General features: G+C 40.4%; 1 protein-coding gene across 1 annotated transcript; it reads left to right on the top strand.

Moving 5' to 3' along the window:
- Positions 1-2,947: 2,947 nt before the first annotated feature.
- Positions 2,948-13,581, top strand: LOC112704164 (golgin candidate 5-like). The gene is made up of 4 exons (XM_025755691.3): positions 2,948-2,990; positions 3,075-3,188; positions 3,407-3,481; positions 13,159-13,581. The coding sequence occupies exons 1-4, from the start codon at positions 2,979-2,981 to the stop codon at positions 13,222-13,224; spliced, it is 267 nt and encodes an 88-aa protein (XP_025611476.1). The 5' UTR covers positions 2,948-2,978; the 3' UTR covers positions 13,225-13,581.
- The last annotated feature ends 3,978 nt before the right edge of the window (positions 13,582-17,559 follow it).

The raw sequence follows: 17,559 nt of genomic DNA, 5'->3' as shown, positions 1-17,559 counted from the left end.
TCTTTTACCTGCAAATGACTTTGGATAGAATTAGGGGTGGAAACAGGCCAGGTTAGACCAGGCTTTGCTTTTAACAGGGCCTGTCATACAGTTGATTGGCTTGAGCCTGACCTGCAGCCTGTTATAGGCTCTTTATAAAGTATTAGGCCTAGTCTGTTATTCAGCTTGGCCTGGCCTGAAGCCTGTTAAAAGGCCTGGTAATTTTTTTTTACAAAAATAAAATATTATTTAAAAAAATTATTTTTTAATAAAAATAGTTATATATAATATGTCATATATTTAATATTTATAAAAATTTTTAAACTTTTAACATATTTAAAATATACAAAAATATTTATAATAAAATATAATAAATTTAAAATATCTCATAATTTTATTAATAATAAATAATTATTTATATATTTAATTATATTTTAACAGGCCCAGGCAGGCTTGACGGGCCTATAAGGCTAATCAGTAAGTCTGGACCTGGCCTATTAATGTATTAAGGCTTTTAAAAGAGTCTGGACCTGTACCTATTTTATAACAGGCCAGACCAAACCAGGCCAAACACAGGCCACGCTGCAGGCCCCTGGCAGGTCGCCTGGCCTTTTTCCACCCCTAGATAGAATGAAGGAAAGACTATTAATTTGTGGACAAAAAATATACATAGAAAAAAAGATCAATATCCCATGAAAAATAAAGTCATTCTAATTTCATTATACATGCATATTAAGGAAAAGTTATCAGAAGTACTTCTTCTATGATAGTGACAATATTAAGTCTGTGCAATTTATTCAGTGAATATTATAAAACCTTTGATGCCAGAATAATTTCACTTGATCAGCATCATTTGGATTTCTAATAGCCACAGTTTTCAGTATTCTCGCATGAACAAAAATTCTTTAAAATGATGAGACAGAATGTTCATTTTAAAATTCTGAAAGAAAGATGCTTACATGCTGGTTACATGCACAGATTAATGCACATGAAAATACTCAGGAATTCGGCAATCATAGGTTAAAAGAACTCTTTCAAGCTTGTTCTCGTGTAAATGAAAATTACTAATGTTAGTTTTTGAAAATTTGGAAGGAAAAATACTTTTTAACCAATCAGTGTTAAAGAACTAATATTAGAAATTGTTTAGGTGAAATTAATAGTGTTCTGTAAGAATTTTCACGTGAAAATCTCAACATATAAAGCTACTCATTCATTAAAAAATATGCAGCCACTGTATGTTTAATATGCAGCTCAAATCTCCATCACTTAATAATATTTCTTCTTTTTAATTATTCAATCCAAAATTCAAAATTCGCAGCTAGAATACAATATAAATAACGTCATATCACAGGGTAACGATTATTATACTTAAAATTAAACAATAAATTACCATAATTCAATTACATTTTCAAATTTTAAAGGTAAAGAGCAATACTTGGGAGAATATATCTTGCAAGCTCCTATACACTAAATTGAAATCCATGATCAACAGAAATTATCTGTAAAGTTTATGTGATAAAAAAAGTGGGTTAAACACAATAAAAAGGAGGATCATTAAAAGAATCTCTTCCTTATAAATTCACTCATTTGCAAAATTCACTCATAAATCCTAAAAGAATCTCTTCCTCGTACAAAAAACGATCACGCAGATAGAAAATACAGAACACAGAATAAAAAGAGCATTTTTTTTCATAAATTGAGAAGTTCTTTTATCTTTTGATTGAAAATCTTAAAAGTTCTTTTCCTTCATCAATAAGTTAGGCACAACTATAACCCATTGACGAACGGATTTTCTATTGGTAAAGAAATTCACAAAAATATATAATCGCGTTGTAAGTATAGTTTCTAAACCAATAGAAAATCCTTTCGTACAAAAGTTTTGGTTGTCACAAGAAACAAACCCCTGATAAAATTGATAACCGAAATATTGAAACCTCGCGTCGTCTTCTCAAGGAATTGTAGGGAGGTGTTCTTATTATTGGTTATGCAAAGGTATATTTTGGGGTTTTCAAAAGGGTTGAACAAGTAATTTAATTGACAAGAAAAATAAATTAATAATTAAGGAAGAACTCTTGGCAAGGTATGAGACTGTAATTCCTATCCTAATTATCCTTATCAGATGTGTTGAAATCGGGTTTTAATCCCACTTAGTTATTCCTTATTAAATAAAAGAAAGTCAAGTAGACTAATTAAATTGATCCTCAACTCCTAGTTAACTTTCAGAGCGATCCAATTCAATTAGCAATTGCCAATTTCAACCACTGCTTTATTTTGACAACTCAAGCGTTACCAATTACTCAACCAAAGCCAAGAAGAGAAAATATAAATTAAAACATCAATTGAGAATAATTAATAAAAGAAGTAATAAGTCTGAAATACCTCAAATTATATTAATTAAGAAAATCCTAACATAAAAAGTTCATAAGCCAATCTGGCAACATAAGTCAAACACGAATAAAAGCATTGAGGTAAATAAAAGCATAAAAAGAATCAAAATAAAGAAATATTGAACCTGATATGAAGAACAAATAAATCCTAAATCCTTTAAGAGGAATCCTAATCCTAAGACCTAAGAGAGAGGAGAGAACCTCTCTCTCTCTTAAAACTACATCTAATCCTAAAATTGTGAATTAATTCCTTAATTGTTCGCTCTCTATGAATGAATGGATCCAGCCACTTAATAGTCTCCAATCTGTGTTTTTTGGGCTTGGATCTGGACCAAAAAAGGGTCCAGAAATTGCTGGGGGCGACTTCTGTAAATTATGCAGATCGCGCACATCACACGTCTGCTTGGGTCACGCGGTCGCGTCATTCGGAGTTTTGCTCTTTCATGCGGCTGCGTCAGTCATGTGCCCACGTCAGTTGTGTTTCGCATAGCACGCGTTCGCGCAGATGCCGGTTTGCGTAAGGCACGCGTTCGCGTCGTCTACGCGTTCGCGTCGCTGCCAGTTTCTTTAACAACTCCATTTTGTGCTTCTCTTGCTAAGGAGTTGGTGAAAATGACAGAACAGGTGAGTTAGATTCTTGTGTGTGCTACTTACTGCTCCTCTTGCATGTCATTGTCATTAACCATGACATGCATCTCCACCCTGCAGTGTGAAAAGTTGCGTGGGGAGGCTGCTGTGTTACCTGGTTTACGATCAGAGCTGGAGGCACTGAGGAGGAGGCACTCTGTTGCGTTGGAGTTGATGGGTGAACGTGATGAAGAGGTATTTTTCTCTCTGCAACTCCCTCTTTCTTCCAGAAAATCTAAGAAATCAAATATAGGAATAATATCAGACAAGCTTGGCTCTGAAAATGATGTTTAATCCGTAGTTATTTATATAGGCATCAGACTTTGTTATATCCTAACTGTCCTATTTCCTTTTCATTACTATTTTTTTTTTGAAATAAAGAATACTATCTAAAAGAAGTTAAATGTGATTAGTTGGAGGAACTTCGTGCGGATATTGTTGACTTGAAGGAAATGTACAGAGAACAAGTCAACCTGCTTGTGAATCAGGTATTTGCTAAATCCAAGTGTTTTGGTCCGTAGATGGCATAGTTACTGTTACGGTGGGTAACCGGAGATTAATAAGATGGATGGCTTTGGTTGGCCCAATCGTCCACGGATGGTGACTTCCGAGCTAGTTTGCACGTTGGAGCCCCCTTCCGACTTGTGTTCGTGAGTGAATAGGGGGTGGTACCTGCAAAGACACTCCGATGCCTAAGTTAGCAAGGGCGTGAGCAGGTCTAGAGAGTATTGGGCTTAGAGATACCTGAGGGGTGTCAGTGTATTTATAGTGGTGAGCCAATAACCACCGTTGGAGTAGTGCCGTATCTTTTGGGTGTTAACCGTTCCTCTATCTTAGGGAGGTTAAGATACGGCTCGATGAAGCGGTTTAGAGAGATTTTAGGGGCGGTTACTCATTTGAATGAGTGTTTATCTGCCAGCTAATCTCATGTCCGACTTCTTTAGAGTAAGTCGTAGTCGACACCGACTTCTTATATGAAGGTCGGTGCTTAGCTAGGCTCAATCCTTCGGATTAGGCCTTTTATTTGGACCTGGGCCTTTATTATTGGGCCAGGGTATGAACAGTGCCCCTACTCGAGCCCAAGATCTGTATAAGACTTGGGTTCGAGTATTTTACTCGGGGTCGTAGCCGACTTTCTTGGAGAAAACACAGGTTTTTAAACCGACGTGATTCTCGCGACCTTTTGTTTCTGACAGTTACGTCTATTCAAGCGTCGTGTCCGTTAGGGATGCACTTAGGGATTGATGGCTTTGGTAACGGTGCACTCTCATTAATGACTGCTCCGCTTTTACCATTATGTCCCTTAGTTTATAAATACTTTCCCTCTCTTTCATTTTTCCGTTTCTGCAATCTTTCAAACTTCTTCTTTCTTCGTTCGTGCTGTATTTTTGCGTTTGGAGACTTCTGCTTCTTCCAACCTTCACTTTCGGATAAAGGTTAGCTTTTCTTCTTTCACGACATGCCTTGTGTTTGCATGCTTTTGTTTTGTGGGTAGATAGGTTGGTCTGTAGATTTTGGCTTCGTATCTCCTCCCTTTAGGGACCGTGTTTTTTTATTTTTCTTTTCTTTTTCTTTTTGTAGGTTTCTGTCACCTTTCATAAGAAAAAGAAAATGGCTTCCGTAGATGTTCTTTCTCAGTGGGTTGATGTCACGGTCCTAGGGGAGGAACCCTTGGTCGACGCTGAGTTTATTACTCATCTTCGTACTCACCACAGGCTTTGTACTTCGGAGGAGGACGAGCCAAAATATGAGTTGGTAATCCCGGGTCCGGAAGACCGGGTTTGTTTTGGGAGGGCCAATGAGGCGGCCCCTCATTTTTTCTTTATGTATGAATGTATGATCACCCGCTTGGGTGTTTTTCTTCCTTTTTCGGATTTTGAAATATCTGTTTTGCACCACTGTCGAGTTGCCCCTACCCAACTTCACCCCAATTCTTGAGGTTTTCTGAAAATTTATCAGTTTGTTAGTCACGCTTTGGACTTTCCGACCTCTTTGAGGATTTTCTTCTTTCTTTTTCACATGACTAAGCCCTTTAGTGGGCTAAATAACAAGCAACAATGGGTGTCTTTCCGAGCCATACAAGGTCGGAGAATTTTCACCCTTTTTGACGAATCCTTCCATGACTTCAAAAATTATTTTTTCAAAGTGCAAACCGTAGAGGGTCACCACCCCTTTTTCCTGGATGAGAATTCTTCCCCTCGCTTTCCCCTCTATTGGTTGGAGGCCTCCCCTTGCGAGAAGTACGGTCTAGACGATCTGGACGAGGTGGAGGCGGCCATTGTGAGGTTTTTTCGAGAAGTGTGGGGGAGGGCTCCATACTTGGACACTAGGAAATTCCTCCAGGGATCGCCGACCTTTGTTCGGTCGTAACTAGGTAGTATATGCGTTTCTTATTCCCGACTTGTTTCCGCCGACTTGAGGTTTGCCGACTTCTAATTTTGCTAATTGTTTCTTTTGCAGACATGGTAAGGAAGAATGCTCAGGAATCTTACCAGAGAGTTCAGGAGGCCAAAGCAAAGTCCCGGGCCAGGGCTGGTGGTGCCAGGGCGATCATCTCTCCTCCTCCTCCTCCTCCTCCTCAGAACGTGGGGACTCCCTCTCAGCCCATTGTGATTTCTTCTTCAGCCTTATCTCGGCCACAACCCTCTGCCCGACTTCTTCCTGAGCCAGAGAAGAAGAAGCGCAAGACTTTAGAGTCTGGCTCTTCTTTTGATGGTGGGGTTAAGGCGGATGCTCTTGCATTCGTCCGAAAGAACATCTATCCTCATATAAGTATGGATGATGTTTCTGTTCGAAACCATCTCACCACTCTGGCTGAGGAGAGTCTTAGGGCGGCGAGTGTTTGTGGCAAGCTTTTGGATATTTTTGAGAAGACTCCCCTTAGCTCTTTGGGGTTAACCTCGAAGGTTGAGGAGCTGGAGGGGAGACTTCTTTCTTACCAGGACCATGAGAGGGAGTTGAAGGAGGAGGTAGCCAAGCTGAGGGCGGAGAAAGATAGCCTTCGGGAGAAGGAGAGCAAGTTGCGGGCCCAATGCAACATGGAGGCAAGTTTGAGGAAGACAGCACAGGAGAGTTATCAGAGTTTATTTCAAGATCTTGTGTCTGTGAAGAAGGATTTGCTGAACTCTCGAAACGCGTATGCCGAGTTGGAGGACTCTATCGCCGATGGTGCCGAGGAGTCTTGGAGGATCTTCCTGGAGCAAGTCAGAGTTATTGCTCCCGACTTGGATCTTTCTCCTTTACATCCTGACAAGGTCGTCATTGATGGTGCCATTGTGGATCCTCCTGCCCCCGTAGTCGTTTCTGAGTCAGAGTTGAAGACTCGGGGGCAGAGGATTATTGAGTCCCCTCCTCGTTCCAAGGACGCTTCGAGTTCTTCAGTTGTTCCTCCGACTTCCTCTTCATCTCCTGTGGATGCCTCTCTTCCCGGTCCTGGTGGCGCTCCTCCTGATTCGGGTAGTGGTGATCCGTCTACTCCTCTGCAGAAATAATTTTTGTGGCTATATGGGGGCTCGGCCTGTGAGTCCCCCCTTTTTTAAAACTCTTTATATGTTATTTGGTGGCGTTTGAACAATTTCTTTTGGCCTTTTAAGGCCGTAAACGAAATATTTTAACAAGTGCCCTTTTTGAATAAGGGTTTTTAAGTTACCTTATGCGTGTGTGCTTTTCTGATTTTGATTTTTCGAAGTCCCCTTAATCTTTTCCGAAAACCTTTCCCATTGGCTTGTCTGTTTTCCTAAGCCTTTTTGTTTAAGGACTTTTAGACAGCCTTTAAACTTTTCCTAGGTTTTTCAATCTCTTTTTGTTATTCCTTATGCTCAACTATGTTTTATTGAGTTCTTATGACTTAGGTTATTTTTGCGATGCGTTTTTCTTTTGCTCGGTTCTTCACTCCGACTTTTGAGTTGAAGTGTTTTCGAGCTTTTCTACTCGGAGTTTCGTTTCGACTTATGAGTCGAGTTGTTTCCGAGTTGTTTACGATCGGCTTATATAACCTCTTTACACCGACTTGTACCTCGTCATTTTATCCTGACGACCATCTAGGTCGGTTCATGGGATTTTCATGTTTTGTCGAGCTTAAGTCGGCGCGTTTCGTAGAAAGACTTAGAAAATAGAAAGGAGTTTATAAGAGATATTGTAGAAGAAAAAAGATCTTTATTAATCGGGGAGGTACCTTCTTGCTACTAAGGGTTTTTGTAGCCTATTTTCCCTTAGCCTCTACTATGATGCCTCGTTAAAAACCCTTCTTCAGAAAAACCCTTTTGGGAAAAAATCATGAAGCTGGGAAAAGAGTACATCAGGGAGTAGAGTTCGCTCTAACTGTAGTACCTTTTCATATTACAAGCATGCCACGACCTTGGTAATTCAGTGCCGTTTAGGTCGGTTACTTTATAATAACATTTTCCTAAAACTTCATTGACTTTGTATGGTCCCTTCCAATTTGCGGCGAGCTTTCCTTCTCCTGATTTGTTGACTCCAATGTCGTTTCTGATTAAGACCAAGTCATCCGGGGCAAATGTTCTTTGAATGACTTTTTTGTTGTACCTTGTAGTCATCCTTTGTTTCAATGCTGCCTCTCTTATCTGGGCATTCTCTCGGACTTCGGGTAGCAAGTCGAGCTCCTCTTTGTGCCCCCGTATGTTTCCGACCTCGTCATGGAGAGTTACCCTTGGGCTTTGCTCATTGATTTCTATTGGTATCATGGCTTCTACGCCATAAACTAGTCGGAAAGGTGTTTCTCCTGTGGCGGATTGGGGGGTTGTCCTGTAGGCCCATAGCACTTGAGGGAGCTCTTCAGCCCAAGCTCCTTTTGCTTCTTGCAATCTCCTCTTTAGTCCCGCCAGTATGACTTTGTTGGCTGCCTCGGCTTGCCCATTGGCTTGTGGGTGCTCCACCGAGGTGAACTGATGTTTGATTTTCATACTGGCTACTAAGCTTCTGAAGGTGGCGTCGGTGAACTGGGTTCCATTGTCTGTAGTAATGGAGTAAGGTATCCCATATCTTGTGATGATATTTTTGTAGAGGAACCTGCGACTTCTTTGAGCGGTGATGGTGGCCAATGGTTCTGCTTCTATCCACTTTGTGAAGTAATCTATCCCCACGATCAGGTATTTGACTTGTCCTGGCGCTTGGGGAAAAGGACCTAATAAATCCATTCCCCATTTTGCAAAAGGCCATGGAGAAGTGATACTGATGAGCTCTTCTGGTGGAGCTACGTGGAAATTTGCATGCATCTGACATGATTGACACTTTTTCACAAATTCTGTGGCATCTTTTTGCAAGGTCGGCCAGTAGAATCCAGCTTGGATTACTTTCCTGGCTAGTGACCTTGCTCCGAGATGGTTTCCCAAGATCCCACTATGTACTTCCTCCAATACCTCGGCGGTTCTTGAGGTCGGTACGCATTTTAACAACGGTGTCGATATCCCCCTTCTGTAAAGGATATTTCTCACCAAGGTGTAGTGTTGTGCTTCCCTTCGGATCTGTTTAGCTTCTTTTTCCTCTTTAGGGAGGATGTCGAATTTCATGTATTCGACTAGGGGGTTCATCCATCCGAGGTCTAGACCGACTACCTCAAGTACTTCTTGCTTATCTTCTGTTTTTGCTACTGAGGGTTCTTGGAGGGTTTCTTGAATCAGGCTCTTGTTGTTCCCTCCTGGTTTGGTACTCGTTAACTTGGATAGGGCGTCCGCTCGGCTGTTTAGATCCCGAGTTATGTGTTTGACCTCGGTTTCTGCAAAGCGCCCGAGGTGTTCCAAAGTTTTTTCCAAGTACCTCTTCATATTAGGGTCCTTTGCCTGATATTCTCCGCTTATTTGGGAGGTTACCACTTGTGAGTCGCTGTATATCATCACCTTTGTAGCACCGACTTCTTCTGCCAGCTTCAATCCAGCAATCAAGGCTTCGTATTCTGCCTGATTGTTCGAAGTTGGAAATTCGAATTTTAGGGAAACCTCTATCTGGGTTCCTCTTTCATCTACCAATATTATGCCTGCGCCGCTTCCTGTTTTATTGGAGGATCCGTCTACATAGAGTTCCCATGTAGTCGGTTTTTCCTCTTGATCCCCTGCGTATTCTGCGACGAAGTCAGCGAGGCATTGAGCTTTGATCGCCGTCCGAGTTTCATATCTTAAGTCGAACTCGGAGAGTTCTATCGCCCATTGAACCATTCTCCCTGCAACATCCGTCTTTTGGAGGATTTGCTTCATGGGTTGGTTCGTACGGACTCTTATTGTGTGAGCTTGAAAGTAAGGTCGTAGCCTTCGTGAGGCTATTACTAAGGAGTAGGCAAAATTTTCTAGTTTGTGGTACCTTAGTTCAGGGCCTTGTAGAACTTTACTGATAAAGTAGAGTGGGTGTTGTCCGACCTCGTCTTCTTTTATCAGGGCTGATGAGACAGCCTTGTTCGCTACGGATAAGTACAGGACGAGGTCTTTCCCAGGTACTGGTCGGGTTAGGATAGGAGGTTGGCTTAAAAACTTTTTGAACTCTTGGAACGCCTCCTCGCATTCCGGAGTCCATTCGAATTGGCATCCCTTTCTTAATAAGGAAAATAACGGAAGGGATTTTAGTGCCGATCCTGCCAAAAATCTGGAGAGGGCCACAAGTCGGCCATTGAGCTGCTGGACTTCTCTCAAACAAGTCGGACTTTTCATTTTTAGGATGGCTCTACATTTATCGGGATTGGCCTCAATCCCCCTTTGTGTTAGCATAAATCCTAGAAATTTTCCTGCCTCCACCGCGAAGGCGCACTTTGCGGGATTTAGTCTCATCCCATGCAGCCTTATGGTGTCAAAGACTTGTGAGAGGTCGGACAAGAGGTCGACTTCCTTCTTGGTTTTCACTAGCATGTCGTCGACGTATACTTCCATTAGGCTCCCCAGGTGAGGGGAAAACACTTTATTCATCAACCTTTGATATGTGGCTCCTGCATTCTTCAGTTCAAATGGCATGACCACGTAGCAAAAGTTAGCTCTGGGTGTGATGAATGATGTTTTCTCCTGGTCTGGCTCATGCATCGGGATTTGATTATATCCCGAGTAGGCGTCCATGAATGATAAGTATTGGTACCCCGAGCTGGAATCCACTAGGGTATCAATACTTGGTAGGGGATAAGGGTCCTTAGGACATGCCTTATTTAGGTCGGTATAGTCGACACACATTCTCCATTTGCCATTCTGTTTTTTGACTAGCACTACATTGGCTAGCCATGTTGGGTACTTGACCTCTCTGATAAAGCCGGCTTCCAGGAGTGCCTGTACTTGCTCTTCTACTATTAGGGCTCGTTCTGGGCCGAGCTTGCATCTTCTTTGTTGTACAGGTCGGGACCCCGGATGAACCGAGAGCTTGTGGGACATGAGCTCGGGGTCAATCCCAGGCATGTCGGAGGCCTTCCAGGCGAAGAGGTCGGAATTATCTCTTAGGAGTTTAGCCAACTCTTGTTTTAGAGTTTCCCCTAGGTTGGCTCCTATATGAGTATTTTTCCCTTCCTCTTTACCGACCTGTATCTCCTCGGTTTTTCCACCCGGTTGTGGTCGCAGCTCTTCTCTGGCCCTTGCGCCACCGAGCTCTATTGTGTGAACTTCTCTGCCCCTTCCTCTCAGATTTAGGCTTTCATTGTAGCATTTCCTCGCCAATTCTTGATCTCCCCTTACCGTTGCTATTCCCGCTGAGGTCGGGAATTTCATGCAGAGGTGGGGAGTGGATACCACTGCTCCGAGCCGATTAAGGGTAGTTCTGCCGATTAAAGCATTATAAGCTGACACAACATCAATGACTATGAAGTCTATACTCAGAGTCTTTGATTTTTCCCCTTTTCCAAAAGTGGTGTGAAGGGGCAAAAATCCTAGTGGTTTTATTGGCGTGTCCCCTAATCTATATAGGGTGTCGGGGTAGGCTCTTAATTCTTTCTCATCTAACCCTAGCTTGTCGAAAGCAGGCTTGAAGAGAATGTCTGCCGAGCTTCCTTGGTCTACTAGGGTTCTGTGGAGATGGGCATTTTCTAGGATCATAGTTATTACCACTGGATCATCGTGTCCAGGGATTATTCCTTGCCCATCTTCTTTTGTGAATGAAATGGTGGGAAGGTCGGGTGTCTCCTCCCTGACCTGGTAGACTCTTTTGAGATGTCTTTTGCGAGAGGATTTGGTAAGTCCCCCTCCTGCAAACCCTCCTGAGATCATGTGGATATGCCTCTCTGGAGTCTGCGGTGGTGGGTCTCTTCTATCCATATCATCTCGCTTTCTTTTTCCATGACTGTCCGACCTTTCTATGAGATATCTATCAAGCCGACCTTCTCTAGCCAGCTTTTCTATCACATTCCTGAGGTCGTAGCAGTCGTTTGTGGAGTGACCATATATTTTATGGTACTCGCAGTAATCGCTGCGGCTTCCCCCTTTTTTATTTTTAATGGGTCTAGGGGGTGGCAGTCTTTCAGTGTTGCAAATTTCTCTGTATACATCCACTATGGAAACTTTCAGAGGAGTATAAGAGTGATATTTTCTTGGCCTTTCGAGACCGAGTTCTTCCTTTTTCTTGGTTTTCCTCTCCCTCTCTTTTGTTGAGGGAGGGGGCCCAGGTCGCCAACTAAGGTCTCTTAACTTAGCGTTTTCCTCCATATTGATGTACTTTTCAGCTCTTTCTTGTACATCACTTAGAGAAACGGGGTGTCTTTTAGATATGGACTGTGAGAAGGGACTTTCTCTGAGTCCATTGACTAACCCCATTATGACTGCCTCTGTGGGCAGGTCTTGAATCTCCAAACATGCTTTGTTGAACCTTTCCATATAGGTTCGTAGAGGTTCTCCGACTTCCTGCTTTATTCCCAGGAGGCTCGGTGCATGTTTCACTTTGTCTTTCTGGATTGAGAACCTCATCAAAAACTTCCTTGAGAGGTCTTCAAAACTAGTAACCGACCTCGGGGGGAGGCTATCAAACCACTTCATCGCTGTTTTCGATAGAGTGGTCAGGAAGGCTTTGCATCGCGTAGCGTCGGAAGCATCAGCTAGATACATCCGACTTTTGAAGTTGCTCAGGTGATGCTTTGGATCCGTGGTTCCATCGTAGAGGTCCATGTCAGGGCTTTTAAAGTTCCTCGGAACTTTTGCTCTCATTATGTCCTCGCTAAAAGGATCCTCTCCACCTAAGAGCGGCTCTTCTTGTTCATCACGGGAGTTACGACCTTTGAGGGAGGATTCTAACTTTAAGAGTTTTCTTTCCAACTCTTTTCGTCGTTCCATCTCCTCTTTTAGGCTCTTTTCAGTTTCCTTTTGTCGCTCCCGCTCTTGTTCTAACTGTTCCAGGCGGCTGTGGACTAACTCCATGAGTTCAGTTACGTGGGATGGTCCTTCTTTTTCTGACTCGCGCCCTTCTGAGGAGTTTACCTTTGGATTTTTTACTCTGGAGGTGCCTTCCCTGTGTTGATTATCGATTTCTTGGTGGAGGGTGAGATCCACATCGTTGTTGCCTGTGTCCAGATTCTCTTGTTCAGAATCTGTCTCCACATGGCCTTCTTCGTGGGATCTATCCGCCATCGATGGATGATCTCTCGGGTCCCCGGCAACGGCGCCAATGTTACGGTGGGTAACCAGAGATTAATAAGATGGATGGCTTTGGTTGGCCCAATCGTCCGCGGATGGTGACTTCCGAGCTAGTTTGCACGTTGGAGCCCCCTTCCGACTTGTGTTCGTGAGTGAATGGGGGGTGGTACCTGCAAAGACACTCCGATGCCTAAGTTAGCAAGGGTGTGAGCAGGTCTAGAGAGTATTGGGCTTAGAGATACCTGAGGGGTGTCAGTGTATTTATAGTGGTGAGCTAATAACCACCGTTGGAGTAGTGCCGTATCTTTTGGGTGTTAACCGTCCATCTATCTTAGGGAGGTTAAGATACGGCTCGATGAAGCGGTTTAGAGAGATTTTAGGGGCGGTTACTCATTTGAATGAGTGTTTATCTGCCAGCTAATCTCATGTCCGACTTCTTTAGAGTAAGTCGTAGTCGACACCGACTTCTTATATGAAGGTCGGTGCTTAGCTAGGTTTAGTCCTTCGGATTAGGCCTTTTATTTGGACCTGGGCCTTTATTATTGGGCCAGGGTATGAACAGTTACTTTATCTCACTTCCTATCAGAATGCTTTCCCTTCTCTAACTCTGGTGCATACTTTTACAGATCCAGAGAATGAATCCATCAATGGGTAACACCAATTTTTCTGAAGGTGCAGCTGGTTTAACATAAAGGATGATTTCCAGCAACTGTTTGAGATAGCCGTGCATTTGAAGTTGTTTCCTCTGATTGCTATCAGCACCGTAATGGTATATTGAAGATCAATGCCTTTGATCGACCAATTCAAGCTTTCAAGTCTTAATTGATAGAATTTGTATGTTGTATATCCGGGCAAGAGATATATACTGAAGGTGTCATGCACCCTTGTTAAATATAATTTGTATTATGACTTGGTGAAATGTTGTATAGTCAATCTCCTTATACTACATTCAAACTATTAGAAATCCTGAGAATATTTTTCCCGAGATAGTTAATCATACAGGGATTTTTTGGGGTGTGATGTTCCAAATAAAACATATATTCGTTGAACTCGATTTGTGCTTTTGCTCATTAGAAATCACAATTCAAAATTTTCGTCGTTTGGTTTGATCAAATAGTATTTCCCCGTACGATTTCATGTTTATTATCTTTACTAAGTCTTGGGTTTAACTTTGTGGAATAAAAAATTGGATTGAGAAATAATGGCATGTAGGTTAAAATTCAACTTGGTAGCAAGCATCAATGTTCCATGTGTTGTTTTCAAAAATGTGGAATGTGGATGACCATTCATGGGCCGCTGTTTTTTCCTATGAAAAAGTAATGCTCTCAAGTCAAATTAACATTAAATAAAATTTGAAATATTTAATGCTTTATCTCTATAAATAGTGAGGTATAAGACAATGGATGTACATGAACAAGTAATAATAAAACAATAATAATTCCCTCTCTCTTGAACAATATCTCTCTTTTACTATAATATATCTCTCTCTCACTTATATATATATATATATATATATATATATATATATATATATATATATATTACTTCATACAATATTAAGTAAACACATATATGAATTATTTTTAGTGACCTAATTATATTAATACTAGATTTTCTATTTATAATTTCTTATTTTATATTTATTATATCTTCCTTAATTATTTATTTTACAACACGTTATCAGCACGAGACTGATCAAATTTTTAGGAAGACTCAGGTAACAAATTTTCATTATGTCGAAACTCTCTCATCTTGAATTTAATGCTCTTGATATATCTGGAAACAATTATTTATCATGGATATTAGATGCTGAAATCCATCTTGATTCAATGGATCTTGGAGATACCATTAAGGTTGAAAATAATGCATCCCAAAAGAATAAAGACAAAGCTATGATTTTTCTTCGTCGTCATCTTAACGAAGGATTGAAAAATGAATATCTCACATTAAAAGATCCTGCAGATCTTTGGAAAGATCTTGAAGAAAAGGTATAATCATCAGAAAACGGTGATACTTCATCAAGCTTGATATGAATGGACGCACTTGCGTTTACAAGATTTTAAATCCATAAATGAAAATAATTCTGCAATGTTTCGAATCACCTCACGAATGAAATTATGTGGAAAAAAGATCACTGATCATGATATGTTGGAGAAAACTTTCTCAACCTTCCATGCCTCGAATGTGCTCCTGCAGCAGCAGTATCGAGAAAAAGGGTTTAAAAAATATTCTGAATTAATTTCTTGCATTCTTGTTGCTGAACGCAACAATGAGTTGCTATTGAAAAATCATGAAGCGCGCCCAGCTGGCGCCACCCCATTTCGTGAAGTAAATGCGGCAAATTATCCCAGAAGAGGTAAATGGCAAGCTTTTAATAACAAGAAAAATTATGGAAGGAAAATAAATTATATTCAAAAGAGATGATCTCACCAGAAGTGGGATAAAGAAAGAAATATCGGGCATAATAAATCAACAGAGGATAAGTGTTTCTGTTGTGGTGGAAAGGGTCATTGGTCACGTACATGAGGTACTCCGAGGCAACTAGTCTATCTTTACCAGGTATCTTTGAAAAAGGACGACAAGGGAAAAGAATCGAATTTCGTTTCAAATGATGCTGAAAATTCCACCACTCATTATGATGTATCTGATTTCTTTGAGGATCCTGAAGGAAATATTGGTCATTTGATCAATGATGGAATAGTTTAATGTGTGAGATTGTTAAGTATTCATGTAAATAAATAATGTAAAGAACTTATTGTTAAGTTTTATTTTCTATGTATTTAAGTTTCAAATATGATGAAGTATTAATGTTTATGAATTTTGAAATCATTAAATATGTCATGTTTTAAAATAAAATTTTAGTATATGACATTATTTTTATGTGTAGTATTTCTTAGAAAAATAATTCCGATCAATTATTCAATTTAACTGTGCATACTACTCATTTTATTATTATTTGTCTTTGAAGAGAATGGCAATGATATGTAATGAAGATGTATGCCTTGCGGATAGTGCAAGTTCACACACCATTCTCAAAAGTGATATATATTTTACCCATCTTGTGACAAAAAAAGAATGTGTTAATACTATTATTGGCTCGGGCAATGTGATTGAAGGCCCCGAAAGAGCTATAATTTTGTTTTCCGGAGGAACAAAATTCATAATAAATAATGCACTGTTGTCTACAAAGTCTTGAAGAAACTTGTTGAGCTTTAAAGATATTTGCCAAAATGGATATCATATTGAGACTATGAATAAGGGAAGTCATGAGTATTTATGTATCATAACTCATGATTTAAATAAGAAAGTTATATTAGAAAAATTACCCTCACTTTCATCTAGGTTATATTATACCAAGATTAGTGCAATTGAATCACATGCCACTGTAAACCAGAAGTTTACTAGCCCAAATGAATTCATAACTTGGCACGACCGATTAGGTCATCCGGGAACAACCATGATGAGGAGAATTTTTGAAAACTCTCATGGACATTTACTAAAGAACCAGAAGATTCTTAAATTTAGTGAATTTTGTTGTGCTGCATGTTCTTAAGGAAAGTTAATTTTAAGGCCATCACCAGTAAAGATTGGATTTGAGTCCCCTGAATTTTTAGAAAGGATTCAAGGTGATATATGTGTACCTATTCATCCACCATGTGGATCTTTTAGATATTTTATGGTCCTAATAGACGCATCTTCGATATGGTCACATGTGTGCTTATTATCTTCTCGCAACCTGGCGTTTGCGAGATTACTGGCTCAAATTATTCGATCAAAAGCACAATTTCCAGAAAATCTAATCAAAGCAATTCGTCTTGATAATGCTGGTGAATTTACTTCCCAAGCTTTTGATGCTTATTGTATGGCTAATGGAATAAGTGTTGAACATCCAGTAGCTTATGTTCACACACAAAATGGGTTAGCAGAATCGCTTATTAAACGCCTCCAACCAATTGCTAGACCCTTTCTTATGAGAACAAATCTCCCAACCTTGGTTTGAGGGCATGTTATTTTATATGCCGCAGCACTTATTCGTTTGAGGCCAACAAGTTATCATCAGTTCTCTCCTATGCAATTAGCTTTTGGCCAGCAGCCAAATATTTTCCATTTAAGAATATTCGGGTGTGCAATATATGTTTCCATTACACCACCTAATTGCACCAAAATGGGACCCCAAAGAAAATTGGGGATATATGTTGGATATGATTCTCCCTCTATAGTAAGGTATCTTGAGATACAGACTGGAGATGTATTTAAAGTCCGGTTTGCGGATTGTCATTTTGATGAATCAAAATTTCCAATATTAGGGGGAGAGAATAAGCTTCCTGAAAAGGAACTTAATTAGAATGCATCATCGTTGATGCATTTAGATCCCCGATCAGGGCAATGTGAACTAGAAGTTCAAAAGATTATACATTTGCAAAGAATAGCAAATGAATTGCCTGATACATTTTTCGATACAAAGAAGATAACCAAATCTTATATACCAGCAAAAAATGCCCCAATTCAAATTGATGTCCCAGTAGGACAAGTAGCCACTGAAGCAAATTCACGCCAGAAGCGTGGCAGGCCTGTCGGTTCCAAAGACAAAAATCCTTGAAAGAGAAAAGAGGTAAATACTATTCCTGTTGAAAAAGACATAGTCGAGACACCTGCAGTTGTCCAAAATTCTGATTTAACGCCAGAAGACGTTCAGGTACCTGAAAATTATAAAAATGACAAGATCTCGATAAATTATGTCTTTACAGGAGAGAAATGGGATCGAAATAAGACAATTGTCAATGAAATATTTGCATATAACGTGGCATTAAATATCATGCATGAAAGTAAGGATCTTGAGCCAAGATCAGTCGAAGAATGTCGACAAAGAAATGATTGGCCAAAATAGAAAGAAGTCATGAAGGCTGAATTAGACTCACTTGCAAAACGTGAAGTCTTCGGACCTGTAGTCCGTACACTAGAGGATGTAAAATCTGTTGGATACAGGTGGGTATTTGTGAGAAAACGAAATGAGAAAAATGAAGTTG

The sequence above is a fragment of the Arachis hypogaea genome, chromosome 7 (assembly GCF_003086295.3).
Source record: "Arachis hypogaea cultivar Tifrunner chromosome 7, arahy.Tifrunner.gnm2.J5K5, whole genome shotgun sequence".
Lineage (NCBI taxonomy): Eukaryota > Viridiplantae > Streptophyta > Magnoliopsida > Fabales > Fabaceae > Arachis > Arachis hypogaea.
Note: the sequence above shows the minus strand (reverse complement) of the source record. Positions and strands in the feature narration are given on the sequence as shown.

Bases quoted from the DNA above. Each gene is read 5' to 3' on its own strand.
- LOC112704164 (XM_025755691.3), top strand. The intron at 3,189-3,406 runs GTATTTTTCTCT...AAATGTGATTAG, and splicing joins TGGGTGAACGTGATGAAGAG to TTGGAGGAACTTCGTGCGGA. The intron at 3,482-13,158 runs GTATTTGCTAAA...ATACTTTTACAG, and splicing joins TCAACCTGCTTGTGAATCAG to ATCCAGAGAATGAATCCATC.